Raw genomic sequence first — 27,429 nt, forward strand, 5'->3', positions numbered from 1 at the left:
AAACATTCTAAAAAATGGTAAAAGTTGTTGACACAGAATATTTTGGTCTTGACCAGAGGCACCCTTTTACAGACCGTGGTCCGTAGTTGTGCATGAGAGGCCACTGTAGAGACAGCCGCACGCTGTTGTAATAGGAGAAACGGCAGAATTTCTGTTTTCATACCTCGGGAATTCGGAGATTTTCAAATTGGCTAATACAAGTTTTCAGATTGTTTCCAAAAGTTGGTTTATTTTGAAAAGTATACCAATTATTTGTATCAGTTTGTTTAGCTCAAAAACATTTCACAAAAAGATGTCCCACCCCGTCGAGAAGCATCGATGTTCTTCTCAGCCGCATCGAAAACGGAAAGAGGAAAAGCTGGAGGACGCCTCGAAGATGTAAACCCCTCAAAATGTAAGAAAAGTTAATGATAATATCATGTAAGGCTGTGTGAACGTTGCACAGTAAAAACAAATTTATTAGCAATAAGTGAAAGTCTAAACGGACTTTACTACAGTTCATCAATTATTAACAATAATAACCCGACTAAAATGAATATACATACAAAAAATATTAGATACGACCTCAGCTTAAACTTTGAGCAGCCACTAATCGTGCGTATTTACTATCCATTGCCACTAGTTCAGCATGTGTACCATATTCTGCAACCGCTCCTCGAGATATATAATAGATTCTGGAAAATAAACAACTGTTGTATTGAATTATCATATTTTCTACTTACGTATCACAGTGTTGAACAGTACTCAGTCGATGTGCTACTATTATACTTGTTCTTCCAGTTGTTGCCGATCGAAGTGCTTTTTGTACAATTTCTTCTGATTGAGTATCAAGAGCACTTGTTGCTTCGTCCAAAAGTAATATTTTTGGTTTTCGAATAATTGCTCTAGCAATGGCTATTCGTTGTTTTTGTCCACCAGATAAAGAAGCTCCTCCTTCACCAACTATTGTATCGTAACCCTAAAAAATGAACCAATTTTAATTATAATTGAAGCTACTGGTCATTTTTCTAATACAGTGCTTATCACTTTGTGCTCCCTAATATCTTTGTAAAGCAAATCATATTTAATTTCATCAATATGAGTTCATATATTAAAAAAATAAATAAAACAGCAACTTACCAATGGGAAACTTTCAATAAAACCAGCAGCATTTGCAGCTTTACATGCTTTTTGAACCTCTTCAACTGATACTTCATCTATTCCAATTGTGATATTTTCTCGAATTGTTGCATTGAAGAGTACAGGTTCTTGTCCAACAACAGAAATATTATTTCGAAGATGATTCACATCAATTCCGTCAATATCGTTGTCATCGACACTCTGAAATAGTTGTAGTAAATTATTTGTAAATCATTTCAAACTCTTTACAATTCTTCCAGCTTTGGCACTATAGAATCTTTCAAGCATTGAAATAATTGTGCTCTTTCCGCATCCAGAAGCTCCAACTAATGCAATTGAATGACCCTTTGGAATATTGAGTGAAAATCCTTCACAAACATTTCGATGTGGTGTTGATGGATACGCAAACGTGACATCTGATACTTCGACTTTTCCATTTATTTCTGGTTTTGATAATCCACTAGTACTATTTGTCCGATTTTTATCGAAAAATGAAAATATCTGGTTAGCAGATGCTGATCCTCGTACAATTTCAGGGAACCACGGAGAGAAGTACATAACTCCCCAAGCAGACATCTGAGCCCCGTTGAATGCAAGGAAAACTTTGTCAGGTGAATAACGTCCGTGATATATCAGTAATGTTCCAACGAAGAATAAGAGCATGTCACATGCAAACACATATGATTGAGTAATTGCAAAATTCAAAGATGAAACAAATCCAATCTGAAATAATTTCATTTAGTACAGTGCCATATACTAAACCAGAAACCCACTTTATTCTCATAAATTTCGGATGTTTTCAAATATTCCGAAAACTTATTTTCAAAGTATCCTTCAACGGCCAACAATTTAATAGCTCTGATGTGTTCGACAATCTCCACGGCAAATTCCCCACTTTTGTCCATTACAGATTTTTCACTGTGAGCTCTGTGAGCCACACTTACAAAGTGAAGAGAGAAAATTGTGAGAAGAATTGTAATTCCAAGACCAAGAACACCAAGTTCCCAAACAAATGGAAAAGCAAGAAGCAGAGAAAATATTGTTCCAGCAATGAACCAGACAAATCGAATTGCGCGGTGGTCCAGGCACTAAAAATTTTGTATTATTTTCAAATACAAATTACAAAATACAAATTTCAAATACAAATCAAATACAAATACAAACTATTTTCAAATATAAACTCACTGCATAACAATTATGTGCATGTGATATAATTCTTGATACACAAGCAGATGGAGATGTTTCTGGATTATCAAAATATGGAATTGGCTTGTTCAGAACTTCACTGAGCATTTCTTGTTTTACTTCGTTCATCACTTCATTCGCCAGCCATCCACATAAGTACATCTGAAATTAATTGTATGAAATTTTCATTTTCTGAAATCATATATACCAAAGAAGTGTGCAAAATCCAAAACGTTATACCGGCTAGCGTTTGTTGTGCTAATGTTATATAGTTCCATGTCATGTAATCGTCTTTACTTCTCTATAAAAGTTATATTTCAACTAATTTAATATATGAAAAAAATTACCTGCAAAGTTTTGAATGCAAATGACATTCCGATACCATACGAACAAAGTTCAATAGCTCGAGGAATCAGGAGGGCAATTATTAGAATCAACGTTTTCCGATGTTTAGGAAGATAATTGAAAAGTTTTGAAATTCCACTGAATGAAATTTTCTGTTCTTCATTTTCTGTGATTACAGATCCCACAAAATTGTGTTCGTGTTCTTGTAGAATCGTCGAATTCGGTTCAATTATCTCTACTGTTCGTCCTTTTTTCTTCATTTTTTCAGCTCTTCTCAATTCTTCTCTTTCCCAATCTTTCTTCGAGCTTTGTTCAACTTCTTGGCTTTTTGCCAATCGTGCATAGATTCCACCAAGTAATATGAGTTCATCGTGAGTTCCAATTTCTTTTGTTTTACCTTGATCTAACACGTAAATTCGATCCACACTTTTCAGACTGCTCAATCGATGTGCAATTATAATGGTGGTTCGTCCTTCAGATGCTTTTGTTAGTGCTTTCTGAAAATTACTAATTTGGGATAAAAGGCAAAATTCTCAGCTGTGAAAAACTCACGTTAACAATATGCTCATTGTGTGAATCAAGAGCACTTGTAGCTTCATCCAAAAGAAGTATTGAAGGAGAAGTTACCAGAGCTCTCGCAATGCAAATTCTTTGTTTTTGACCACCTGATAATTGTACTCCTCCTGGACCTAGACGGGTCTCATATCCATTTTCCAGTTTTTCAATGAAACTTGAGGCGTTAGCAATATCAGCAGCAGTTTTAATTGTTTCCTCATCGACATTTCTTCCCAATTTGATATTTTCCATTATAGTTCCATCAAACAATTTTGGTTCCTGTTGAACAATTCCAATTTGTTGCCGCAAACTTTTTGCGTCAAGCATATCAATGTTCTTTCCATCAATTAGAATTTCTCCTTCACTTGCTCGGTAAAGTTTAGTTAATAATCCGATGGAAGTGCTCTTTCCACAACCACTTGTTCCAACAAGAGCTACAGTTTGACCAGGAAGAACTTGAAGTGAAAGACCCTGTGGAAAATTTAAGAAATAAAGTTCAATAAACATTTAAGCTTACTTGAAGAACCTCATTATCTCTAGTAAAATATTTGAATCTGACATCTCTAAACTCGATGTTTCCACGGGTGGACGATATTTTAATTTCTCCTTCTTTCCCTTCAGATTTCGGAGCTGACTCAATAGTTTTATACAATAATAAAAATGATGTAGCAGCTTGTTGCAAAGATGACATATGAGGCCCAAGAAGTCCCAAGAAGTATCCAGTAACACATATTGTATTGACGATTAAGATAACATCTCCAGCCTTGCCAATTTCTTGATTGAAATAAAGACGACAACCAAAGCTAGAATATAAAAATGTATGATAAAACGTTTGAAAAATTCTAGTTTTTTGACAATTATGCTTTCAAAAGCGAAATTTTTGTGGGTTTTCCAAACTTTAATGTACTTACAAAAGAGATATTCCAGTTATGAAATAAATGACGAACAGTGCAAGACCGTCAAAGAATCCAGCCCAGAAAGTACTTTTGTTGTAGAATTTCTTGATTTTCTCGTTTACTTGATTCAATTTCTAAATGTTCTTTTTATTTTTCAGAATATAAATAATTTTTCAAATACCGTAATCATGAAGTTTTGTCCATTGCAAGACTGAACTGTTCTCACATTGAGAATTGATTCTTCGATTATTGCATGCGACTGTGCCGAAAGTGACATGAGTTCTTCGTTTGATACTTCATTTACCTGGAAACTTAATGACTTATCGGAAACTACGAAATTGCAGCTGTGAATCGTATTATAGAAAATTACCTTAGTGAGAAGATGTAATACAAAAGCTGAAACTGGTCCCATTGTGAATGTGATAAAAGTGAGCTGCCAATTAATAAAGGCACATGCAATAATTGAAGAAGTGAACATGGCAAATCCACGGACAAGCATACAACATTTGTTTCCAAGTCCATCAGAAATTACTTCAATGTTTCTGAACTATATAGTTTCATGACTTGTATGATAGAGAGTACTACAAACTCATTCAGTTGGCACGTGATACTCCCTGATGAATGTTTATCAAGCCAGTTTGCATCTTGTCGTAATACTGCTCCCAAGAACTCTTTTCGAATTGAATCAAGTATTCTACTTGTTCCTCTTTGAATACAAACTCCTTGAATTAATGCAAGAACTAATATTATGACTCCAAATCCTAGTCCTGCGTAAATGAGTGTTAATACGGAATACAGGAACTCATCATTCCCTGCTGTCTGAAAATTTTGAATTGAGAATATAAAATTGTTCCCAAAATCACATACATTTCCATTGGTTAAATATAAATCAGTAATCCATCCACCAATTAGTAGAACTACTGGTTGAATAGTTCCACCCAATAATGCACAAATTAAAGCTGTTATTATGAATATAAGATCTGATTTTTTTGCGAAATTTATCTGAAATTAATCTATTTAATGAAATCTAGTTTCAAACCGTTTCTTGCCATAAGATTTAGTGATTGACGTATACTCGGAGTCACGTCCGATACTTTACTTTCATCTCCGAACGCCGACACTGGCCTACACAACTTTTTAATCCATTTCATTATCCTTCAATATTCTCGAGAAGCAAGAAGCTCAGAATGTACAAAATACCGTGGAAGCGAAATTTTGGACGAACTGAAAGATTTTTTATTTTTCACATTTTGAACAGTTTATTGGATTAACAAAAAACATGCATTGAAAAGAGCCGAAAACTTGGATCCATTTGTCAAAACTAGTAAATTATTGAATAAAAGTATAAGTTGGTTTTAGCATAGAAGATATTCAAGATTTTTTGGTCACGTCACAAAATGTTTGTATTGTGATTTAACAACAATGATGCATTGAATGAAATCTGTGAACAATCATTCGGTTGCCAAAATTTGTTGATACTTTTCTTTTGGAAAAAAACAAATGAATCAAAAGATTTTGAACTTAGAAAACCAAAAGAAATAAATCATCACAAAACAAACTTTAAAAACTTTTTGATTCATACGACAAAAGGCTATTCAATTGAACTTTCAAAGCAAACAATAACGACTGATTGTTTTCAGATTAATTATGAAATTGGGTATTTCAAACATTGAGTATTTACATAATTGGTCTGTGATCCCAGTTTTGCGTGAAATCTTTCGCTTTTTGTCAATAATCAAAAAGTAAATAAAAATTTTATTGAACTCGGCAACTGCACAAAAATTGGAGGTGTTTCAAAATGATTCATCAGTTTAGTTTTTGAGTTTCTACAAAAGTAAGAGGTTTTATAATCGTGTTAAAAGTATCAGTGGGATCAATTGCAAACTGTAATGGGAAATTGTTGATGTAGTCATCAAACATTAAATGTTTCAAACAAATTAGATGAACTAGTTTTTCAAACCAAAAGTCCGAATTTAATACCACTAAAGGTTGAATTATTTAAATTTTTATTTATTTCTTGGAATAGTTTAGGTTAACTGCACTTTCTTGCACTTTCTTAAAACAATAAAAACTCGCTTATGAAAGTATGAAGGAACCTTTTTGAAATTATTATTTAAAGAAAAAGATTTTACCAAATCAAGGTCTTCAGATTCCAAACGTTTGAGATAATGTATTTGTTTGTAAGTGATAAAAAACTAAACATGGAAAATTTGCAAGTCTAACTTTACTATGTTAAATACACAAAATACCGTACTCATTCTTCCAAAAAGGCGGGTCGCTCCAAATAAAGGCGGAGCTAATTAATTAAGGAATGCCAGACTCGTAAGCGCGTGGTCTCTCTAACTCTCTGTCTTTTTATGTCTGTTCCTCTTATCAAATGCAAGGAAACACAGATAGTTTTATCGAAGGAAAGAGCTGACCCGTATGTGTTCTGAACAATATGAATTGTGATCAAATGATCGAAATCACTGTGGGTCTTTGATGACATTTTTGTTTGAGTGAAAGTTTTAAGAGCAAAATATTTCAGAATAGAGTGTAAGCACTAGAACACAATCTACGTAATGAACAGCTTAAATGTATAGACAGTTCCAAATATCAACTGCAACATTTAGCTTAACCTCTTCCATACATCAGTTACAAGCAAATTTTATGACCGCCGTCGCTGCATAACTGTTTATTGGTATACGGTTGTTTTCTGGTCATACAACGTCAGTGGTTAACGGTTTGAAATCAAAAGATTGAGAATTTACTGTTTTACTGATAAAATATAATTTTATTGGAATATCTACATAATGCGTGAAAATTTATACAGAAGATATACAATCTGACGTGTCACAATTAAAAGTTGTTCCCGATCAATGAAAGGAAGATATATAAATATGTGCTAAAATCAGACAGCTTGATTTGAAATATTCTAAATTTATAAAAAATTGTGTTTTTTTAAATCAAATTTTTATTACACTCTGATATCCCTACTGCGTCTATGGCATCTATTGAAATTCTCCAACTTGGTTAATGTAGGTTTAATATTTGTGAATAGTTTCATAATCTAGCAGTTTTCGATCTACTCAAAGGTCTCACAAGGACGCCTCTCGAGCCTAGACTCCTTTTCCGTTGCCTCCAATACCTAATTTAAAATACCCAGGATTTAAATTGTTAAAGTAGATCATGGATACAGGATGGATACAGGATATTCGAAATTCCGAACATAAAATATATTTTGATAAGTTATTCAAATTTTAACTTGGCAACAAAGAAAAATCAACTTATTTCCTGGAAAGGGAGAATTCATGATTTTTTCATCTTTCGACTTTTTTTTTTGAAACTTCACATTTCGTTTCTTTTTGATTCTTTGGAAATGGTTACTTTGTGACATTCCTGATATGAATGATGACTTTAGATTGATTCAAAATTGATAGTTGATGTTTAACAATAGTTTACTAGTGACAATCCTTATGGCTTAATCTTTTAAACTAAATATTTTTTAAAAATCTAATTTCATTTCCTATGGAAATATATCAAAAAATTTTTCAATGAAATCAATAAATATGATTGAATTGGAATATTTGAATTCAGTTTGCAATATCCGTTTTGAACGAACGGCAGCAGAATAAACAGAAATGCATTAATTTCGATGTTTGATTCATAACTGCAATGTTTATTAAATAATTCAAAAACCAGTTGCTCCGACTCCCAGAAAGGTTGGCTTATCAATTGTGAGAGCATGTCTGATATTTTAGTCGTTTTCTATGTGTTTGCGACCACGGAAGGAACTATTTGAACTTACATGCAATTTTCTTAATAATGTTGCAGAAAATCGGCTGGAGGGAAGAATAATTGTGAAATTTAAGTTTTGATGCATTCGAAAAAAGGTTGGAAATAATTTTAAAAGCTTTTTTGGAGGAGCACGCATGTTCTCTTAAATACACACTGAATTTGAGTTTTTGTTAGTTTGGCAACAACTGATTGAGCACATGATACACCTGCAGAGTTGCTGATCTGTGCAACGTTAGTGAAATGGTAAATCAGCAAAAAATCAAAAAGTCAAAAATAAGACCATTCGAGGTGTCAAAGTTTCTCCGGGCAATGTCTAAAACTGTGTGGGTGAAAGTTTTCATTTGTCTGTGATTGGAAGTATAGGTACTTTTCTATTTTTGGTTACAGACAAGGAAACCAAGAAACTTTTTTAAGAAAAGATTGAATGGTTTTCAATTAACACGATTATTTTTATGATTGAGTTTTTCTGGCATATTATCAATTATCTATTCAAAACCTGAAGTGGATCAGGTGGAATTACCAATGCAGGCGGACAAGTCGGGCTACCTCGGATCCTTAGAGACATCTATAGGCATATTTCTTAAATCCCAATTTTTTTTGCTTCCCTGCTGAAAACAGAAGCAATACGTGGGTCCTGTACAAAATAACCGTCGTAAGTTCAAGCTTTCAAAGTCACGTACTGTTACAAATTCCAGAGGTTGAACTAGGTGTGGACGTTCTGATTGCAATTTAAAACCAGGGTACTTGGCGACCAATACATAAAAGTTCGTGATAATTCGACTTTGTATCATTACAATGTTTGTGGTTACAACGAACGTTATTAAATCCGCTCTGACGCCATTGAAAAGTCTCCGATTATGGTGTGGTGCTTCACAGAAAAATTCACGTGTCACATCAACCACCTTTCACGCGTTCAGTTCAGACCACAGCGTATCTCGGAATTCCTGGAGTTATTCAATGCATGCACAAACTAGCTGCAGAGGAAGGTGTTTAGAGATAACAGTATGGTCCTATTGTGCTTTTGATCTATGTGTTTGCGGTTTTTGGGCAGAACAAGAAATTGCGTCACAAAATGAAAGTTTATAGTAGAAAAGTTAGAAGCTCAAAAAGTAAACTGATAAAAACAAAAAACGGATAAATAAAATATTTGGCAACATAGATTTTTATGCTAATTAAAATACTCACATTTTCAGAGTGTTTCGGTGTTGTCCATCAAAAACTGAATTGGAAGCAGTCTGAAATGTGAATATGATTTTTTTTCTCTCGAAGTACTTTTTTCAGGTTTATGAAGATATTTTATGAAGGTTTATGAAGATATTTTATGAAGGTTTATGAAGATCAAAGGTGACAGTAATGATTTGCATTTCAAATAGTCATTTTAGCATATTACTCTTACACCTTTATGGAAACATAGATCACAAGTCAGGAGTCACGGAAAGTGCTGTTCGATAATTTGATTCGTTGTTTCATTTTTTTTCTAAATTTCAAATTATTCTAAATAATTCTTATGATCAATGTCGATATTCTAAATCCAGGGATTTTATCAAAACCAAGCACATCTACAGAAGCGCTATGGACGCTTGCATGCTTTTTTCTTACTCTTTCTTTCTGATTGTCTAAATCCTTATGACCATCATTTCCAGTTCCGTGCTTCCTCGGTAAAAACCGAGTAGGTTCTGCTTATTAATAAATTTTAATAAGTTTATCAGTTTTTCGGCATTCTTTCTAAAGATTATACTCCTAATAATTGAACGTAAACTACAGACTCAATACACATTCCGTGGTCTCAAATGTGCCCAATGAGAATGTACAACACGTGTCTTCTAATTTCTGATGTTAGTTAATATTTAAACTGTTTCAATTAGTTCTCCACTCAACTATTGAACTTCCATGAATCGGTCATTTATTTCTTCGACATTCCCTCTTATCATAAAATACGCACGTGAATAAATTTTACAATTGCTGGCGGCACGATGAGAATGACTCAAATAAAAGATTGCAAAAATGAGACCAAAAAATGATGAAAATTGTGACAAATTCTATAGAAAATATCTGTTTATATTTTCATTAAAAATGAAATTTAACATCCCAGACACTTCCTTAATCGTATCTTTCTTGATTTCAATAAAAACAAATAAATTACAGATAGATCAACGATGAATTGCATCATATCGAACACATTTTTGATGTTAGAGAATAACAAAGGAGAACACTAATTGACAGATAAAAACTGATATATCAAAAGATCAAATTACCATTGTAAAACAGTTTGTTATCATATTGAACTTCTTCAGAATGGCGTCGGTAATTCAGAGGTTATTCACAAAGGTTTTCTATATTATTCACAAATCAAATATTATTCACAAATTTTCTATATTATTCACAAAGGTTATTCACAAATCGTTTCCAATTTACAGTATCCTCGTTTTACAATCAATTTCCCCAAATAACTGTAAAATAAAATCGAATTCTTTGAAATATGTTGTTTGAGTATTAGATTACTATAGCAATTTATAGCTGATATTCAATTATATAATTAATTATTTGAAACAGGGAAAAATTTTTAATTTTTAAATGCCCGGATATCGTAGTAAAAGTTTTCAATTTTTCACGTACAGTCAAAAGTGGCGACCACTAAGTTTTTGCGACTCATACATTTGAAAATAGACCACAACAAAGTTTTCTAAAAGCAATTTTGTGCAAGCTACCCAACCTTTAACTACCCTATTATATTTATCAATTAACAGTTCTTAATAAATTTTTAAAAAAATCAGAACCTAACTCGAATACATCGTGAAGCAATAAAGTGTGGACAACAATGACAGATCATATACGGTAAAATTGCAACAAAGTCTCTTATTCACTTGATACTTTGACTTACAAACCCTTATTTTTCGAGTTGCTCTATTTTCATATTTTGACTATTGTGTGAACTTTCACAGTTGTCGATAATCCAGTTTAAAATTAGTTCCGTTTTTTTTCAATTTTCAACCATTTGGGAAGTTCGAAAAACAAGGTAGAACGGCAAGTCAGAGTCGTTAAAAATGTGAAAAATAAAGAAGTGTTAAATTTTGTATGATTAGAAAAAAAAGTTTTTAAAAATTTAAAAATGCAATAAGAAGATAACAATTCCGAAGATCTTTGATAAATTTCTGAAAGTATTATAGCTCCAATAGCATCCAGCGAATGCGTACTCCCTCAATAAAGAGGACACCTGACTTGCTTTCTTTTCATGAAAAATATAGCAAAATAAATAGGGAACATTTGTAAGTGCTCTAGATATTCTTGGCACTAGATATTTCTTATTAATGAGCAATCTTAATAATTAATTAACCTACAAAAATTTTCAAAAAAGAGAACGGCTCATTTTGCAAAAACATTTTAGGCGTTTCTAACCAATAAAAGTTAACTGCTGAAATTTGACAAACTACAGTAGTCTAAAATAACGATTGCAACTTTGGAGGTTTTTTGGCGTAACAGACATAATGTTTAAAAACCTTCAACAGCTATCTTGGAAATGCTTTAATATGAGAAACATATTTTTCAGAATGTAGACTCGCGAGAAATGATTTTAGATACTGTCAAGTCAGTGGTTTTCTTATTATTTGGTTTAACGAGCACGTGGTCTCCGGTCTTCATATACGGTATTTGGAAATAAATAATAAAAATACATATTAAATGATTTTAACTGCGGATGATAGATGTGATTCACAGAGAATAAATTACTTTTAATGTTTTATTGTGCAACTGATGTTTGTTGTGAAAAGAGTAATATTGTACAGTATAAGATAGAAAATCAAATGATCAAACCATTATTTGTTGTTGTTTGATTGTGATAGTAAAGACAAAGTAATAACAAAAATAGAACAATCTTCTGATTAAAGTTTTTAAAAAATTGGTTTATGAAGCAAAGTGAATGATTTTCAATGGTTTTGATGATATTACTGTAACACCACAGATCCAGTGCAGCTGTCAATGAGAACAGTGAAGAAAGACGTCACGATCTTCCGATTTCGGGCTCCAAATGTATGCTTGAGACGTAAAATTCTTTTGGTAACATTCTGAACCCATTGAACACTGTTTAAATGTCTTATCAAATGAGACAAAGTCGATGTGAAGAAATGTATTTAATTAAGAGGGAGCGTGTGTTATGGTTGATGATAATGGATGAAGATGATTCACGTGATGGTCTCTTTACAAATTATGGAATGTGTTGGCTGGAATTTTTCTGTGCAAAGGAGGAATTAGAAGCACAAAGTAATATATGACGTACTCATGGTTCAGACTATAAATTAATGCACCGATTATTGATGTCACAAAAGAGTTAATAGAATAATATATGTAAGATGTGTGGTCGAAAGGTCGCGTTTTTCAATATGAAAGCAATAATATTTGTCTGAAAAAAAAATTTGTAGGGAACTAAACCTCAGAAATCAAGTTATCACTATTTTACAATATGATTATCAATTTTCAAAAAGCAGTGAGAAAATGGGATGAACAATTTTCAAACGGAATTCCTTCTTTCCACATAGGCGCCAAAATGCTTACGTTTCTGTATTTAAAGCGACATACGAATTTTTCCGCCTAAAAGAAAGTGCGCCTACTGACAAAACTGTTTTTAATGAAGAAAGTGTCAACCTAAACCACAGAATTTATGTTGATAGAAAGATTTGGCAAACAGGCACAAAAAAATGAATTCATACCAGTCTGTTTTTCTTTGAATTAAATTAAATTAAAAGGGACACCAGAGAAAAGCAACTTCCGTTTTTTGACATCATACCAAGCATTTCAAAACCAAGAAATGAAAAAACTAGCCGCATGTCAAAGTTTTCGAAAAGTTCAGTCACAGTCTCATAACAGTTTCATTTTTTTGGAATGCAGAGAGTTACTTTTTAAAATTAAAAAAAAACCGAATATTTCTCATAAGAAACTTATAAATCTGAAAAATCTTCAAGAATGATATTATAAAAATGTCAGAGCATGTCTATATAAATTTCTTCCAAAATGACTAGCAATAAAGGAGTTTACCTCAAATTGCTTTAATTCACTTCCTGCAGAGCTCAAAAGCTCTTAATAAGAGCTATCTACTTCTTCTATGGGTTTTAGTTTCAATATGTAACATCTTCAGCTAAACTTTCAACAAATTGAACTGTATTCGTACTTCTCTTCATTGATTTTAAATATCAAGAAGATGTCTAGCAGCATCGGAGATCAATCATATGCCGACTTCTTTTTGATAACGTTTTCTTTTTATTGTGTAAAAAACCATTAAAACCTTCGTTCAATTTTCGGGTTCTTCTTTAGTTGTTTCAATTTTTTCTATAAACACATCAATATTGATTCGTTCACAATTTTTTAAAAATTATTTCAGGTTGTTTTAATAGTCAATGTCTAAATTTTTTGATATAAAAAAGATACAGAAAAACACAATCACAAAAACATTTTTTACCGTTTTACACACCTGTTAAGAGGAACCATAAAGACCGACCAAACATTGTATCTTACCTATTTTATGCATTTCGTACGACTTTTTTTGCATTGAGGTAGACAAAACATTTTCCGCTATCATTTCGTCGTCTTCACAAGATATTTTTCTATTTTTCTTTTAATCTTTGTCCGAATTATTGATAGAACTTGAACGTTCTCAGAATTTGCAGACGTGTTCGATGACTTCCAAGCCCACAACTCAAAAAAGTGTCATGTATCGGATACCTTCAGAGCGAACTTGTAAGTTTGATAGAGTTAGATTAGTAATTTAATTTCTCAAACTGCTACAATTGACATTTGAAAGTTAGTCAAAGTTACTGTTTCAGTCATCGTTCAAAAATTAATTTAATTTATGAAGACGGTTTTAACAATCACATGGTATTTTTCCTAGCAGAATCGACCTATTACTAACTTTTTAGCTTAAATTTCCCAATATTTCCAGTGGAAAGTCTCCATGAGATGATCGGATCTCGAATGTCAAAAATGTCACTAAAGAATACTTTACGTGGAATCTCGAATCCATACGAAAGGGATGAAAATGAGGGAAGTGAGGACATGATTTTCGAATTATTCAAAATTCCAAACAAGAATGAAGCTTCAATTGGAAAGTTACTGACAGTTAGTGATGCCTTTGCACAATAATCTTTAACCGTGTTATGTTAAGGTTCTTCGTCAATTGGGTCTTAGAGATGATGATCCACGACTTGTACCAATGATGGAAAAAATAAAAGATTTCGAGAAAATTGCAGAAGAAAAATGCTCAGAGGCAACCGAACAAAAACATTGGAAACTCACCAAAGAGCAATTCAAAGAGTTTGTTAATTGTATAGTTCATTTCCAAAAAATGCACAATTCAGATGCATAGCTCCAAGTATTGATATTGTATCACGAGCTCTTCAAACTGATATGGTTATTCCAAATTGGGTCACTTTTGTTGATCAAATACGTACTTTATTCAATGAATGTAAAGAGATTCGAGAAGGGCAAGTTGCCACATACATTCCACAATTGGCAAGACAATCTCCTAATCTTTGGGCTGTTTCATTGTGCACTGTTGATGGTCAAAGGGTTTGTTCATTTTGTTGGTCTTAATGAACCGCTGATAAAAATTTAAACTTTGCCTTTTTGTTAAAGAGACACTTTTTATGACGAGGTTGTTTCCCGATCAAAAATATAGACTTCTAGTTTTATTAACAAAAAACTTGTTTCTTACTATCAAAAGCGTGGCAAAGAACAATGGTTTTTTGTAGGCATCATTTGGAGATGTGAAGCATCCTTTCTGTGTGCAATCTGTATCAAAAGCATTTAATTATGCAATTGTTGCATCTGATCTTGGTGCAGATGTAGTTCATTCTTATGTTGGGCAGGAGCCAAGTGGAAGACTATTCAATGAAATATGTCTGGATTCAACAAGTTAGTTAACATGGATTTGAAATATTATTAGTTATTGAGTTTTTGAGTACTATTTCTTTTTACACACAGTTCCTCATTAACAATGTGAATACAGCCGAGCATTGAGATTACGATAGTCGGAATTTTAGACAAACCACACAACCCTATGGTAAATTCTGGAGCAATTGTGATCACTTCATTGATAAAAAGCAAAACCAATATGGCGGATCGGTTTGATTTTGTGCTTAATCAGTACAGAAAGATTGCTGGAAATGAATTCATTGGGTTCAACAATGCCACATTTTTGTCTGAAAGAGCAACTGCTGACAGAAATTACGCGTTGTCATATTTCATGAAAGAGAACAGATGTTTTCCCAAAGAGGTAAACATTTTTCATGCACAACTGTCACGAAACTTCTGAAATGTCTCTCTAATTTTCAGACAGAATCTCTAACAGATGCACTCGATTTCTACTTCCAATTGTGTTCAGTTGAAGTGACTTGTGAATCACTTGCAGTAATGGCTTCAACTCTTGCAAATGGTGGAGTGTGTCCAATCACTAATGAGACATGCGTAGATCCAAATCCATGTCGTGATGTTTTATCATTAATGTATTCATGTGGAATGTACGATGCATCTGGACAATTTTCATTTAATGTAAGCCGTCTTTTTGATGGAAGTATGTAAAATATATTTTCAGGTCGGGTTGCCAGCTAAATCAGGAGTATCTGGTGCAATGATAGTGGTGGTGCCTAATGTAATGGGTATTTGTCTATTTTCCCCACCACTGGATTCACTTGGTAACAGTTGTAGAGGTGTTGCATTCTGCAAGGTTTGCTATTGTGTTCCATAATAGTATAAAGTAAAAATTTAACATTTTAGAAACTGGTTTCCACTTTCAACTTTCACAATTATGACTGTCTTGTTCATAACTCCAATATTAAAAGTGATCCAAGAAGAAGAGACATTCGAGAGCGTGATCGATTAATCCCTGTTTTCCACGTGGCAAGAGCTGGGGATCTCCCAACAATGAGAAGATTGTATATGCAAGGAGAAGATTTGAATACCTCTGATCACGATGATAGAACAGTCTTGCATATTGCAGCTACTGAAGGATATGAGACAATGATCAAATTCCTGGTTAATGTGGCAAAGGTTGATGTGGATAAGAAAGATCGTTGGGGACGGACTCCGTTGGATGAAGCTAAATTCTTTAAACATGACCATGTTTCTAGATTTTTAGAAAAAGCAATGAAACGGGTATGTTTAGAAGAAACAACGTGAAAGAATACATAACTGTCCGCTTTTTGGCTGAACTCTATCAATGTTTCCAAAGACGATAGTGACTTCAAAAAAACTATTTCTCGCACTATTGTTGAGCTGTGTAATACAAATAATTATTTCAGCCAGAGCAACACAGAAAAGATTCAGTTTCTTCATTGGATACAGACGATGAGATTGATGATGATGGTTTTCCAGAGAAGCCTTCTTTTACAATTGATTAGTTATTTTTGAATAGTTCCATAACTTTTGCATAAATCAATGAATATGACGTTGTTAGTTTCTCTTCTCTCTTTTCCCCTCTAAAAACATCATATGGTTGTGAACATATTGAGTGATACGTTTGACCTCCAAAAATCAAACAACGTAAATTAAGATCTTTCTATCGTTTGATTTGTTTTTTTCACATAGTTCTAAACAATTTCTACCCTATATAATAAAATATTTCAAACAATGATCGAGATTTGTTATTGTTCCTGAATTTTTGAAATGTGTGTTTTGATGTGATGAATGAAATTTCAGAACTAAAATATGCCAAGCTATTTCGGCTTAAAAAGAAAACAATTGATAAAATGTATGCTCTTATAAAGTACGCATTTTAATTTTTACTACTCGGCATTCAGAGGCAACTTCCTGCCACACTTTGGCAACTTATTTAGTGCCACTATGGCAGGAAGTTGCCTCTGAATGCCGAGTAGTCTTTTATCTTATCTTTGTTTTATAGTGTTTCGTGATCTTTTCTAATTTGTTATTTTCATTCTAAACAATTTTGACAAAGTACATGACGAAAGTTTCAGTTAAAAATTGTTTTCAACTTTTTTTTCTGACCCAATTTTCCTATAGACAGATCAAACAATTTTTATTTCCACAATTTGTGTTTCAATTTACAATTGTTTACTTCAACTTGTTCCGGCAAAACTGAAAAAAGCTGATTTTGTGGAATTTTATAAAGCAAAAAAAGTTGCTGTGCTGTTATTTAGCCGTTTTAGTCAGTAGAAACGTTGGTACTCTATGCACCTAGATAAGACAAATATTTTGCACAAAATCACACATCGGTCTTTTAAAATCGCCCACTTTTCGTTCACATGACCCATCTCGTTTTGCCTCCTCAACTATTTGTTTGTGTTTTACTCCACTTCGTTCGTTCTTTGATTCGTTAGAATGTTTCGTCTATTTTTATTGAATTTTATCAAATATCCTGAAGAGTCAGCTGAATTACATTGGCAACTTTCAATTAAATCTTATTTTTAATTCAATTTCAATTGCAAATAAAGGCGGAGAAAATATAATCGGTATAAAAGGGAGGAAGACCACAAGTTCACAAATTGAACTGTGGATTCATTGTTTAATTCACATGTTTATTTGTTCATCACGAAAGATGTACATCTAACAATTTCTCACTTTTTAAAAGAAATGTTCATATAAAAGTCGGTCCCTACTGATTGCTGTGAAACTTCAAAAGAACAATTACGGTTGAATCTTGACTTGTTTTTCAAAATAAAAAGTGGGGGTAAAATGTTTTTGACAGTTGGCCATGGCTCGTCCTTCTCTCTGCGTCTCTTTTCTCTATGTTACAATTTTTAATCGGCTCCTCGTATTCTTCTTCTTCTTCTTCTTGTTATTCTTCATTTCTCTTCAGATTGGTCACTTCGTTCAAAATGTCACGTAATCGGTGTCGTTGTGTACGTCTTCCAGTGGTTCGTGTTCAAGATTCATCTGATTTACCACAACTTCCAGATGAAATTATTGAAATTATTGTATCCAAAGTTCTTCCAACAGAGGTCAGTTTTTCTTATCATACTTCTTTTGTATATTTTTTCCAATTTGAAAAGTGACTATCTTGCAATATCGTTGTACCATTTTTGATGTATGGTCTTGAAGCCCAGTGCCTCAGTATTGACTTACAGTTCTCAATTTTTAATTTTTTTGATGTGATGCAGAAATTCTTTGAAATATAACTAGGGCCTATTTGGGAAAATGTTGAAAATAAAAACCTTTTTCTTTCAATATTTATTTATTGATATATTCTTGAGTCTGGGGCAAATCTCATGGAAATGAAGAACACGCGAGATAAGTCTCGGATCTGAGTGAAGGTAACCTGAATAAAATAGAAAAAAAATTGTCAACTTAAATCGTTATTATATTTTATTTGTTAGAGCGAAATCAGTTTGTTCATTGAAAATACCAAAGTATTTATGTATTTTTTTAATAATTGTATATTCTTTTTTCAGTTAGTTGCTTATGGTTGGGATCAAGTGAGTCGTTCATTTGGTACTTTTGTCCATCGAACTCTGTGCTCAAAAGTATATTATTGTGCACTTCATGATCCAGTATGGGAACTGTATCAAACAACTCGCAGTTGCTACGGTAATTAGCTGAATAGAAAAATTTAAAAACATTTCAAGTGTTCTTTTCAGATCTCAAAAAATTTGACAAATTCTTGATTCTATTGATTAAGAAATACATCTGCCAAGTGGAGGATATTGTTCTTCCAGTTTCTTTGTTTTCACACAGTACGTTTCAATGAATAATTGGAGTTTATTTTCTGCAAATTTCAGTTCAACATCTTCTCGAAAAACATTCATTTTTGGCGGCAACTAGTGGAACAGCTTGTAACTTCCGTCATCCACAACCTGGAGTTGCATTCACGAATCTAACAAAGTTGACAATTCAAATAGGAGCAGAATGTGGTGGATTGACTTTGTCACATAATTTTGAAAACTTAAAAGCTTCATCTTCGCTTTGCAAAACTCTTCAAGAAATAAATCTTGATATTGTACTTTCCGACAATGAAGATGTCACTTGTGCTGGATTCAGAGAACTTCTACGTTTCTTGAAAGAAATATCTTATAAATTGACTGTATGGAATATACGACTTAGTGATAATACAACTACTGGTCAAGGATGGTCTGGTCCTGCAAATTTGAATAGATACCGTAATAAGATGTTCATTTGTTACATTCGAACTATGATGGACTTATCATTGCAAATAAATCAATTGGAATTGGTCGATAAACGAAAAGCTTCACCGTACATGCTGGTCATGGCCCATGGAAGAAGAACCATTTATATGTTCCCGGAATTTAAAGTTAGTTTTGTTAAGATCTATTGATCGGTATCTTAATTACAAATATTTATGAAAGGTGTGCTGAAAGGCTTTTTGGTTGAGTCTCGCCGCGAGAAAACTTATGGTACATTTTTTCTCGCAACGAGGCCCATCCGTATAAATCCGTACGCCTTTAAGTTCGCGTTTCAGAAATATGTGAAATTACGATATTCATAAACGGAATTTATATTTTTAATTCCTTTTTCAGATATGTCGAAGTTTGGTTATTTGCTATGATATTGGACTTATTGCTCCTGTGTTCAGCCACGAGAATGATCGATTTGATGATTTGATGCATTTTGAGGTTATTAATGTTTTATTCAATATTTTCATTTTTATAATTACAGGTTGACGAATCTCATGTACTGTATAAGGCTGACCTACTGGAATATCTGAAATCGGCTCACGGTTGGTATTCTAGATTTTTTAAACTCACCACTATATTATTCATTCTCAGAACTTCGTGAAGTACGCGTTGTTATTCCTTCAACTTTTTATTCGAGGGTTTCCCGATGTACTGAAGGGTGTTTTTCGAATCCAGATTTTGCTTGCTTCAGGTTTGGTATTTCTATTTGGAAATAATTAACGAATTGATCAATTTTCAGAGCTGATGGGTGGTGTAGTGTTCCAGCCAAACTTCCTGGCGCTCATTTCGAGATTGTAGCCAATGATGGACATGCTTCAGTAGTGACCCAATAAATCCCCAGAATTAATGCTTTATGAGTGTACATGAAATTATGAAAGCGGTATTATAATCAACTTATATACTTGTAAATTGTATTGTTTCAATGTGTGAAAACTGGTTCAAAAGTGAGAGGACATCTTCCTATTTCTTATTTCTAACGAGTGTTCTTTTCTTTCGAACTGTACCCCATTCATGTCATTTGGTAAAAATGTGTTGTTTGTAATCTATATATTCACCGATACTCGTGTAAATTTGTGTAAATCCTGACATTGTGAATAAAGCAAATATATTTTGAAAGAAAGAAAGCATAATATCTCGTAGTGGAAACTACAGTAACTCTTTAATTGTTACAGTAGAGCTGGTGTCGATTTACGGGCTCGATTTCAAACATAATTTCTTTTCAAATTGTGCCAGCGATATTCATTTGTTTTTCCTTCGTTTTTGTAGTATTTTGTCATTTTCGTGATTTCTATTTGAAAAAATATTACTTGAATTTTCAATTGAGAACTGAATTCGACGAATTCGACTGTAAAGTAGAAATTCACTAAAAATCAATAAATGCAAATGCGCCCCACCGCACATAATAATTTTCAGTACGGTATGCGGGAAAAAAAAAACTGTTTTTTTCGCGCATTTTTTGCATTTTCTCGCCACAAATCTTATTTTCTGTCTGCGTTACATCTCAAAGTCAGCAGAATGAGCGAATGATAACCATCTCTTGTACTGTTTATAACCTTCTCTCTTAATTTTTCTTGTTGTAGCCGCCGCTTCCCCCCAGTTCATTTCACCGTGTCTTTCGTTTCTCGAGAACCTTCTTTTTCTTTATTTCTTCCTTTTTTCTTCAAAAAATCAGTGTCAACAAGCTAGACCAGCTGACTTCTCAACTCTTCGGTCATTGCTCTTTTCGTGTTCATTTTGTTACACTTGTACTGCGTGCACATATGAAGATGAATTGGCAACGAATTGTTTGCAAAAGAAGTGATCGGAAGCTTAACTTTTCAGTGTGTGGAGCAGTACAAATACCATGTAGCTTTGTTTTAACTTGTAAGAGAAAAAAAGAGATGAGTAGGCTGGTTATTTCCAATGATTTTGAGATATTTCATGCGAAAAAGTTTACTTTCATCGATCTCACGAAAAACTTTGCACAACTCTCCTGATCTGCAACCAGAAAATTCGTTGTCCTTTCTGTTTTCTTTCTAAATTTTTTTTCTATTTTCGCTTGCCGTCATTATTATTATCCAACATTCGAGAGTATTTAGAGAAAATGAGAGAAAAAATGTGTGCTTTCTTTACAATTGACAGGAGAGAGAGACGTCGGGGAAACCCTCTTCTTCTGATTCTCACCCATCCCGTTATCATGATCACATGACACTTCCCTCCACTCCGGGGTTCCCCGTACTGAATGTAATCAGTTGGTTGGTCGACTACCCAGTCGACGGTGAAAACTTCACGCGAGCATCGCAATTTTCATTTATTTTTTCTTAACTTTTCTCGGTATTAACGCATTTTTTTCTTTTGTACGATACGATGCGACATGATTCAAGGTTGCCTCGATTGATTTTACTGAATTCAGAAGTTCAACCTGACGATTAGTAATTTTATTTATTTTATTCATCGGAAATACGATTAAATACTTAAAGCATTCTCAATATAATTTTATTGACCGTTGACACTCACATGTGAGTTGAGTTGATTTTTAGAAAAGAGACGTAATGGGAAAAAACCACGTGTAGTGTTATCAGCCATTCTCGAATGTCGTTGAAATTGTGCAATACCCGGACAACCACAATCCAGCGAACAAATTGATAATGATAGTTTGAAAAATTGTGTCAACTTATTCAAATTTGCAACAATGTTTAAAAGTGCGTAGATCATGTCTGCGTCTCATCGGGAATGTTGACCGCCTGATGTGCGTGCGCATTCGAAACAATTATCATCGACGTTTTCGAATTATTTTCCTCTCGTCTTCTCGGCATGCGTTTGCGTGCAATCATACCGAAGAAACGGTATAGTATACTGTTCAATCAGTTAGTCACATGTAATAGTTGAAAGGGGTTCCCCATAATGACATGTGATCTTTTCTTCTTTTTCCTTTTCTTCGTACTGTTCTCATGACGTAATGTTCTCTTGATTGAAAAAGAAGTCGTTGTTGAAGGAGAATTGAAAGAGATGCAGAAAAACAAATTATCGATAAATTTTCTGTTGCTATTCAATAAGATTTTTCAACAGTAAGGATGTAGTTTGTAACATACGAATATTAACATATCTTTGCACCCCGTATTAAATCTAATTGGAATTAATTTTTTATGTATCAGCAAAAGATGAAATTTTCGACCGTCTAATAAAAAAATCATTACTTTTATTTTAATATTACTTGTTGCTTAAAAATGCATTTTCGCTCCAATGACATGGCCGAGGACCGTTTAAGGCCGACGTTAATATGCCCATCGTCCAGTGTCCCATACTCTTTTCTACCTCTCCTTTTTCTCTTACTTTCATTTTCTTTGTGTAAGTGTCTGGAACCAGTCTGCTCCTTCTTTCTCATCTATTTTCACCCTCTCACTTTACTATTTGTTCTCATTTTCTATAAATTGCAACCTACATAGTAACTCATAGAGAGTCCCACTAAATATTTATTTAGCCCTCATTCATCAGGCACTTCGATCTCTCTTTACTTTTCACTAATAAAGTTAATTTTACTTTTAATTTCAGATTTCATCTGATATGGATCACAATGCAGCTCTGACGACATGCAGTACCTCGGCCATTCCGAGACTTGCGAGATTGGCGACTGAACGAATTGCTGAGCTCATCGAAAATGGTAAATTTATTGATTTCGGCATTTATGGAAATTAAAGTTTCAGATGCTCTGCCAGAGTTTGATCACAAGGTAATCGCCTCATGCAGCAACGATATTTTTGAAGTTCTTCGCCAAAAAAAGAAACTCAATCATCAAACTTTGCAAACGATGTGCAGTACCTCACGATTCCAAATCAATAAAATTGATTTGATGGGCAACAAGGTTGAGTTGCAAGATTTGGAGCTTTGTTCGAACCAGAACCTGGTTTCATTCCGACTTGGCGATATTGATTACTTTCCAAGTAAGCAGTTTTTGTTAAAACATTTTAATACATTTTTTTTCAGATACGAACAAAATTCAAGTGGCTGACGTGCTTGATACGGCACTCAACCGAACTTCACGACAACAGCTTCGACATCTTGATCTGAGTGGACGACACAGAATCACTTCAAATTGGCCGACGTATGTAGCGAGAAAACTTCCTCGTCTGGAAAGTCTTGCTTTCGCTAACAGAAGCACTGCCAACGAAACTTTGTCACAAATTGGAGCGAGTTTGTTGAATCTTCGGTTCCTGGACATTTCGAGCACCTGTGTCACGGATATTTCTTGCATTTCAAGTCTTCGAAATCTCGAAGTCCTCATTATGTACAACCTGAACATTTTGAAAGGGGATGTCACAGAGACATTGTCTAATTTGACAAAATTGCGTGTATTAGACATTTCAAGAAAAGTCAACACAGACTATTTACAAGAAACGTCACAGGATGCTCATCTCGATTTGGCTCTTGGTATCTACAACAGATCTGTGGAAGCAATTGAGAGCGGGACAGCTACGCCTTGGGCGGAGCTAAGAGCAATTGATATGTCTGGTTTGAGCATTGTTCAATTTGGTACCGATCGAGCACTGGCATTTGTTGAGAAGATTATTGAGGCGCATCCGAAATTAGAGCAAATTAGCTTACTTGGTTAGTAATAGTTTTATTCTGGAAATGTAGTGTTTTAATTCTGAAATTACAGCAACTCCACTCGACTCGTCACTCATTGAGATTCCAAACAGAAATTTGCAAGTGATCAACACAGTCTCGAGAAGATCTATCATTTTTGCATTGTCCCATTATGCAAATCTGGACAGGCCTGCATTCATCACTCATGCTCTCCATTCTGTGTATTACCAGTTACAGTCCGGCTACGACAAGTTTTCACAGGAGGAGTTGAAAGAGTGTTTACGGCTTGTGTGTATCTCGATGCAGCAGGGGCTCAACACTTTGCCAGTGCAGATTGCGGGTAGTGCTTGTCTCTATCATCTTTGCAAGTACGTATTATTATTTTATAAATGTATTTTCCATGATGGAAACTTTCAGAATGAAGCGAATCAAGAGATTATCAGTAAAAGAAGTCAACAATTGCATTGAACGGTCACTTGACGCAGCAGAGCAGTATAGAAGCATGACGCAGCTGCAGAAGAACGTCTGGCTTACAATTTGTAATGATTATCTTCTTCATTTGGATGAAATTGATTTCTACCGTACCTGCAAAGTTGCTCTCGACACGATGCTTTTGAATCGTGATGCCAGCGTTGAGAGAATGACTATTGCAATTGTGTCGATTGTGACTCCAAAGATGCGACCATCAGAAGCAAAGATTCTAACAACTGAAACCAAATATGTATACCATCTTGTCAAAATCATGAATGATTATCTGGAGGCATATACTCGTGAACATCGAGTTGGACACGAACGAGACAATGAAAATGCACTGTATACTCTGAAGTTCACCCTGAGTGCACTCTGGAATCTAACAGACGAATGCCCGGCTACATGCAAAGCATTTTTGGATGCTGGAGGTGTTCAGATTGCGTTCAGAATTCTCAAAGCTTTTGATTATCATGGAAATGTGCAGACGAAGGTTCTTGGCATCCTCAACAACTTGGCCGAAGTGGAAGAATTGCATTTGGGACAGCTTTGCAAAAACGAGTATATTTCTGTTCTTATGTATGTTTTTTAATTCGTTGAATTCAATTTAACCAATTTTTTTCAGTTCTTGTCTTGACGGATCATTCAACGAAGTAGATTCGAAAGGACGGTATCGTGAAGTTGAACGATCTTATTTCGCTGCTGGAATTCTCGCTAATCTTCTGACCAACACTGATGGTTGGGAGAGTGAAAATCAACGTGACGAAGCTTGCGAAAAGCTCTTGGAGCTTATTGAGCAGTATCCCACACTTCCATCGGCAATGGTCTCCTACAAATCTTTCATTCCATTCAGTCGTATTGTTAGAGAGTCAAATTCGAATGGGGCCATCATGTGGTGTTTGTGGGGAGTTCATCACGTTCTTCAACATCGCGAGAAGAACAAAGCGCCTACGTATGAGAAAGGGTACGTTTTTGATTTACTTTTTTCTTAATTTCAAAAATCATTTCAAAACATTTTCAGATACATCGAAATGTTTATGGATTCCGGGCTTTCTCCAATCGTCGAGGATATGTCCCATGGACACTCGAAACACATTCACAATCTGGATATTCGTGTGGTTCATCTCGCACGAGAAATCATTGACATTGTCTCATGCCATTCACTATCTTCCAGCCCAGTTCGATTAGTCCGTCGAGTTTAGTCATTTTTTTGTTTATTTTTTTTATTATTATTTTTGTTTAGCTTTCCCATTTTCAAAGTCCCCATCTACAGGTATATCAAATTGAAACAAGTTATATTTATACGGGTTGATATTTTTATCCGTTTCACCCATAGCAATTAGATTGCATTAAAAACTAAATTAGATGTTTGGTTTCACTATTTTTCACTTCTCCCTGTAATATGTTGAACTGTGAATGTGATTACTTCTGTGGATATTTCATCGGTTGTTTCCATTTCTTTTTCTGTACCCATCCCTACTCACAAATTTGCTCGTCCCACTTTCTTTCGCGGGTATTTTTTCGGGAGTACCATTTCCTCCTTTATGTTTGAAATAGTTGTATATTTTCAGATTCTATTGTGAATGAAAACGTTGAAGCTCTGAAATTTGGTTTATTACTTGAGAAATTTAGAGATCATGCAACAGAAAACAATATAAAATCGGAAATACTGAAAACCAACACAGAAAAGATTTTTGACAAATTCATCACAGTGTTTAATCATTAATTACATGGAAAGTTACGGAATTCCGGGAATATTGAGATCTTTTCGTCTGTCGCGATCTTCATATTTTGCTTCTTCAATAACATCCGAGTGACTTCTCGGTGGAGCCAATCCAGACCTGTCATATCCCCAGTACTGACCAATCCGACGAGGATCTTGACCCGGTGGAAATGATGGAGGTTTTGAGTCTTCTTCTACAAAGCATTCTTCTTCCATTTTCTCTGATACTTTTCCAACTTCATATTCAATTGAAGATTTTGATGATTTTTGTAGTCGTTCATTTTCTTCGATTTGCTCAATTTCGTCGAGCCTGATTCCAACAATATTTTGCATTTGAACTGATGGTGCTCCACGAATCATTCTCAAACATGCCAGCGTTTCTTTTTCAATAGAAGCCAAATATGCCGCAGAATTAGCATCATTCATTTTTGGAACCAAATTTGGGCGAAGAAGTCGTGGAGTGAAATAGTGCGAGTATAATGATGTTCCAGGGATTTCATCGTCCATTCGAAGACCTAAAATGACTCCAGTTTCAAGGGCCCAGCATCTCGCAACATTTCTAAGTGTATATCCACCACCACCAAGGACCATCAATGGTTTTCCAAGACTTTTCACGTATTTGACTGCGCGTGCATGTGCATTGAATCTTAATATGTTTAGATTTAATTAAAATATTTAGATTGCAAAAAAGTAATTTTAAAACTTACGACAAAGCAAATTGACCAAGTCTGTCTTCACACAATGAATCGGAACCACATTGAAGAACAATTGCCTCAGGATTAAAATTTTCTTCAACGCCACTTATAACACTCTCGAATAATTTTAAGTAAGGTTCATCTCGAATTGCAGCCATCAGGGGAACATTAATCGCAAAATACTTTCCGGGACCGACACCTTTGTCCATAATACTTCCAGATCCTGGGAAATATTGACCAAAACGATGAAATGACACAGTCATAACTCGATCAGAATTATTGAATGCTTCCTGAACACCATCACCATGATGAATGTCAATGTCGATATACAATACTCGTTTGTGATATTTCAATAACTCCAAAATTCCCAGCACAATGTCGTTTACATAGCAAAATCCTGAAGCTTCTGATTTCTTGGCGTGATGAAGTCCTCCAGGCCAATTAATCACAATATCATTCATTTTATGATTCAATCGTCGAGCACCTTCAACAGATCCACCAGCATACAAAGTACAGTAATCCCAAAGTCCAGCGAAAATTGGACAATCCTCTCCAATGTTAAACTGCCTCAAAACGTCATCAGGCATTGTAAGACCGAGCTTCGGTGTCACTGTTTGCAGAAAGTTGACGTAATCTTCAGTGTGAAATACAGAAATATCTGCAGCATCTAACTTTGGTGATTCAACAACTGTCATATATTTTGGCATTTCATAGGAAACTACTAAATCGTTGCACACCACAAGCCGTTGAGGTTTCATTGGATGAAGTTGGCCTGAAAAGTAAAACATTTTGCCTATTTCAGATTCAAATAAATACCATAATGAAAATGTCCGACGTCTTTATGATAATAATATGCAACATTTCTTTTTTTAACATCAGCTCCATCTGGCTCGATTATCTCATCATTATCATCGAACAGTGTATCTAGTTTGAACTTGTCTGATGACATATTTTTGCCAATTTTCTGAACA

The 27,429-nt window shown here is 34.2% G+C and overlaps 5 protein-coding genes and 2 non-coding genes across 9 annotated transcripts; 3 read left to right on the forward strand and 4 right to left on the reverse strand.

Moving 5' to 3' along the window:
- Nucleotides 1–440: 440 nt before the first annotated feature.
- Nucleotides 441–9,118, reverse strand: pgp-11 (P-GlycoProtein related). The gene is made up of 17 exons (NM_001377827.2): nt 9,063–9,118; nt 5,150–5,324; nt 4,968–5,102; nt 4,690–4,919; nt 4,471–4,642; nt 4,282–4,404; nt 4,116–4,234; nt 3,722–4,007; nt 3,202–3,675; nt 2,652–3,146; nt 2,513–2,605; nt 2,305–2,466; nt 1,893–2,207; nt 1,369–1,842; nt 1,120–1,320; nt 723–958; nt 441–674 (listed from the first exon to the last, which is right to left on the reverse strand). The coding sequence occupies exons 2-17, from the start codon at nt 5,249–5,251 to the stop codon at nt 566–568; spliced, it is 3,726 nt and encodes a 1,241-aa protein (NP_001364583.1). The 5' UTR covers nt 5,252–5,324; nt 9,063–9,118; the 3' UTR covers nt 441–565.
- Nucleotides 9,119–13,494: 4,376 nt separating this feature from the next.
- glna-2 lies at nt 13,495–16,494 on the forward strand (the record flags this gene model as incomplete). 3 transcript variants are annotated; one of them, NM_001393130.1, is made up of 10 exons in its annotated part: nt 13,495–13,604; nt 13,807–13,982; nt 14,029–14,177; nt 14,222–14,432; nt 14,615–14,777; nt 14,906–15,138; nt 15,198–15,413; nt 15,457–15,588; nt 15,639–16,016; nt 16,163–16,261. In NM_001393130.1, the coding sequence occupies 5 exons, from the start codon at nt 14,923–14,925 to the stop codon at nt 16,259–16,261; spliced, it is 1,041 nt and encodes a 346-aa protein (NP_001380189.1). The 3 variants fall into 3 exon arrangements, with proteins under 3 accessions (NP_001380189.1, NP_495675.1, NP_001305214.1); NM_063274.4 differs by having other exon boundaries at nt 13,535–13,604; nt 16,163–16,494; NM_001318285.3 differs by lacking the exons at nt 13,495–13,604; nt 13,807–13,982; nt 14,029–14,177; ... (2 more) ...; nt 14,906–15,138; nt 15,198–15,413 and having other exon boundaries at nt 15,493–15,588.
- Nucleotides 16,495–17,676: 1,182 nt separating this feature from the next.
- On the forward strand, nt 17,677–20,125 carry DH11.2 (F-box domain-containing protein). Its single transcript, NM_063275.8, has 8 exons — nt 17,677–17,818; nt 18,269–18,404; nt 18,455–18,550; nt 18,596–19,125; nt 19,352–19,447; nt 19,491–19,551; nt 19,601–19,700; nt 19,749–20,125. The coding sequence occupies exons 1-8, from the start codon at nt 17,696–17,698 to the stop codon at nt 19,840–19,842; spliced, it is 1,236 nt and encodes a 411-aa protein (NP_495676.1). The 5' UTR covers nt 17,677–17,695; the 3' UTR covers nt 19,843–20,125.
- Nucleotides 20,126–22,431: 2,306 nt separating this feature from the next.
- Nucleotides 22,432–22,562, reverse strand: C08B11.12. The gene has a single exon (NR_051411.1). It is a non-coding gene; the product is annotated as an Unclassified non-coding RNA C08B11.12 (non-coding RNA).
- On the forward strand, nt 22,541–25,646 carry zyg-11 (Early embryogenesis protein zyg-11). Its single transcript, NM_063276.7, has 7 exons — nt 22,541–22,649; nt 22,693–22,929; nt 22,973–23,593; nt 23,646–23,940; nt 23,990–24,619; nt 24,666–25,004; nt 25,062–25,646. The coding sequence occupies exons 1-7, from the start codon at nt 22,553–22,555 to the stop codon at nt 25,240–25,242; spliced, it is 2,400 nt and encodes a 799-aa protein (NP_495677.1). The 5' UTR covers nt 22,541–22,552; the 3' UTR covers nt 25,243–25,646.
- On the reverse strand, nt 25,573–25,593 carry 21ur-14449. Its single transcript, NR_051412.1, has one exon.
- Nucleotides 25,641–27,422, reverse strand: hda-2 (Putative histone deacetylase 2). Its single transcript, NM_063277.9, has 3 exons — nt 27,275–27,422; nt 26,471–27,230; nt 25,641–26,409 (listed from the first exon to the last, which is right to left on the reverse strand). The coding sequence occupies exons 1-3, from the start codon at nt 27,405–27,407 to the stop codon at nt 25,779–25,781; spliced, it is 1,524 nt and encodes a 507-aa protein (NP_495678.1). The 5' UTR covers nt 27,408–27,422; the 3' UTR covers nt 25,641–25,778.
- Nucleotides 27,423–27,429: the final 7 nt, after the last annotated feature.

Source organism: Caenorhabditis elegans, chromosome II (assembly GCF_000002985.6).
Source record: "Caenorhabditis elegans chromosome II".
NCBI lineage: Eukaryota > Metazoa > Nematoda > Chromadorea > Rhabditida > Rhabditidae > Caenorhabditis > Caenorhabditis elegans.